Source organism: Pinus tabuliformis, chromosome 1_2 (genome assembly GCF_031772625.1).
Source record: "Pinus tabuliformis cultivar Carrire ecotype Pingquan chromosome 1_2, CPIR1, whole genome shotgun sequence".
NCBI lineage: Eukaryota > Viridiplantae > Streptophyta > Pinopsida > Pinales > Pinaceae > Pinus > Pinus tabuliformis.
This window is the reverse complement of record NC_142298.1, coordinates 170,780,765-170,782,780: the sequence shown is the minus strand read 5'-3', so window position 1 is coordinate 170,782,780 and position 2,016 is coordinate 170,780,765. Positions and strand designations below refer to the sequence as shown.

Sequence of the window (2,016 nt, the reverse complement as noted above, 5' to 3'; positions counted from 1 at the left end):
GTCAAATCCTTCTCTGTTTGGGCTACGTGTCTCTCTGCTTTCTAAAAACATTTTCTTGGAGTTTGTACATTTCACCCACAACACCGACAGAAAAGATGCGGAGAATGAGCCTTTTATTTTGCTGGATGCGCAAGTGCAAGAATTGCAGCAACACCGCCAACTGCCCGGATGCTATCTCCTTGATTTCGTGGATTTACTTGCCCCAGAATTTTACGATTGTGCCAAAATGTTCATAGGCTCTTCCTGGCACCAAACAATCTCTGCATTTGAATATCGATTCAACTCCCGTTGGACCAGATCATATAGGAATGGGCATAGTTGCTCAACCCGACAAACAGCGACATCTTCCCTTTGAAATCTTTGTCTTTCCTCATCCAGCTCGTAATAAATCTTTCCAGAGTGATCATTCTGATCCCTAATGAGACATATAAATCGGGTTCCCTGCTTGTCGAATTCGGGATGACTTTGCATGTCATCAAATTCAGACAGATTTGATTTGCAGTCCTTGTGCCGAAGAAGATTCTTTGGAGACATGACAATCAAAGGATGCTCTGGACCCTGGCCATCATATCCATGAGGAAGCAAAACAACAAGTCCAGATTGGCGAAGCCATCTCGATTTCCCACTGCTTATGAGCTGATCAAAAATGACTTGGGCGCCATTTGCAAAATTACCAAATTAAACTTCCCACAGGACCAATAAATTGGGATTCTCTATTGAATAACCCAATTCAAAACCCAGGACACCAAATTCTGACAAAGAACTGTGGCTCACAGTAGACATCTCCTCAGGTTGAATCATGATAACATGGTAAGTAACTTGAAGTATTTCATTAAAATAATACCGTGAACCAAAAGAACTTGTAAAAGAATTTGATGCCTAATGCATGCACTACGAACCATCTGAAGAATTTGCCACACCATGAATCTCTGTAAATCTCAAACTCACCAGGACTCCACTGGCATACAAGGACTCCACCGGCATACAAGGTTTAGGTGGATTGTAGCCATTTAAACACACATTAAATATCCCCTGCTTCTGCACATAATCTTGCAACATGTTCTCATTCTTCACCAATGTAACACACCTGGAAACTTGCAACATCTCTCTCAAATATAAGCCAGTCACTGATAATGAATTTTGATGAATATGACAGCTGTGTAAGATTGGCTGTGGATTCAGACAAATTCCCCATTTCGTAGCACGCTATGAAATCACTAAAACAGGCTGCGCTGCGAAACTGCTAAAGGATTCATGCGCTGCGAAAACACTTTGTCTTCAAGCTAATCTGAGCAAAATTTTGGAAACAGAATTTTCAGTGATAACAGGTTCAAATACCAAGGACTAACTACCATGGACCAAAGGTAAGTTCTCCAACATATACGCGCTTTTCCTCATAGGTTCAAATACCAAGGACTAACTACCATGGACCAAAGGTAAGTTCTCCAACATATACGCGCTTTTCCTTGCATGAAAGTGCGTGAACTTTTTCTCTACATGAAATAAACTTTTCTATGCATTAAAGTGCGTGAACTTTTCTCTACATGAAATAAACTTTTCTCTGCATAAAAGGCGTGAACTTTTCTCTACACTATAATTTATTATCTGAGATGAGTGGGTTGCCATCAAGTACAACATATGTATCATAATGCCAAATAAGTGGGTTGCCATCAAGTACAACATATGTATCATAATGCCAACAATCTCCCCCTTTGGACTTGATGGCAACAACAACCAATCACTCTCCCCCTTTGACATCAAGGGCAAAGGGTTATGCTCCCCCTAAGAACATGCTCCCCCTGACTATAAATCAGATCTGCAAAGAAGAACCATAATCCATGACCATGAAAGAGATAGATTGCAGCAATAATCAGACCAACATCCAAGATCTCCTTCTGTACGTCCTCCATAATGCCAACAATGCATTATAAGCTCCCCCTGAGTACCTGTTGAAATCTCTGTATGAGCTCCCCCTTTGTATATGTCATGGTGCACCAATCTGATCATGCTCTTTCT

At 41.0% G+C, this 2,016-nt stretch overlaps 1 protein-coding gene across 1 annotated transcript; it reads right to left on the bottom strand.

Annotated features, from left to right (window-relative positions):
• Positions 1 to 210: 210 nt before the first annotated feature.
• LOC149205028 (uncharacterized) lies at positions 211 to 1,195 on the bottom strand. Its single transcript, XM_089397275.1, has 2 exons — positions 1,088 to 1,195; positions 211 to 558 (listed from the first exon to the last, which is right to left on the bottom strand). Exons 1-2 carry the CDS (start codon positions 1,193 to 1,195, stop codon positions 211 to 213), a joined length of 456 nt encoding a protein of 151 aa, XP_089253401.1.
• Positions 1,196 to 2,016: the final 821 nt, after the last annotated feature.

Coding starts and splice junctions, on each gene's coding strand:
- LOC149205028 (XM_089397275.1), bottom strand. CDS start 1,195: ATGGGGAATTTGTCTGAATCCACAGCCAATCTTACACAGCTGTCATAT. Junction 559..1,087: donor GAGATGTTGCAAGTTTCCAG/GTGTGTTACATT, acceptor TATGATGGCCAG/GGTCCAGAGCATCCTTTGAT.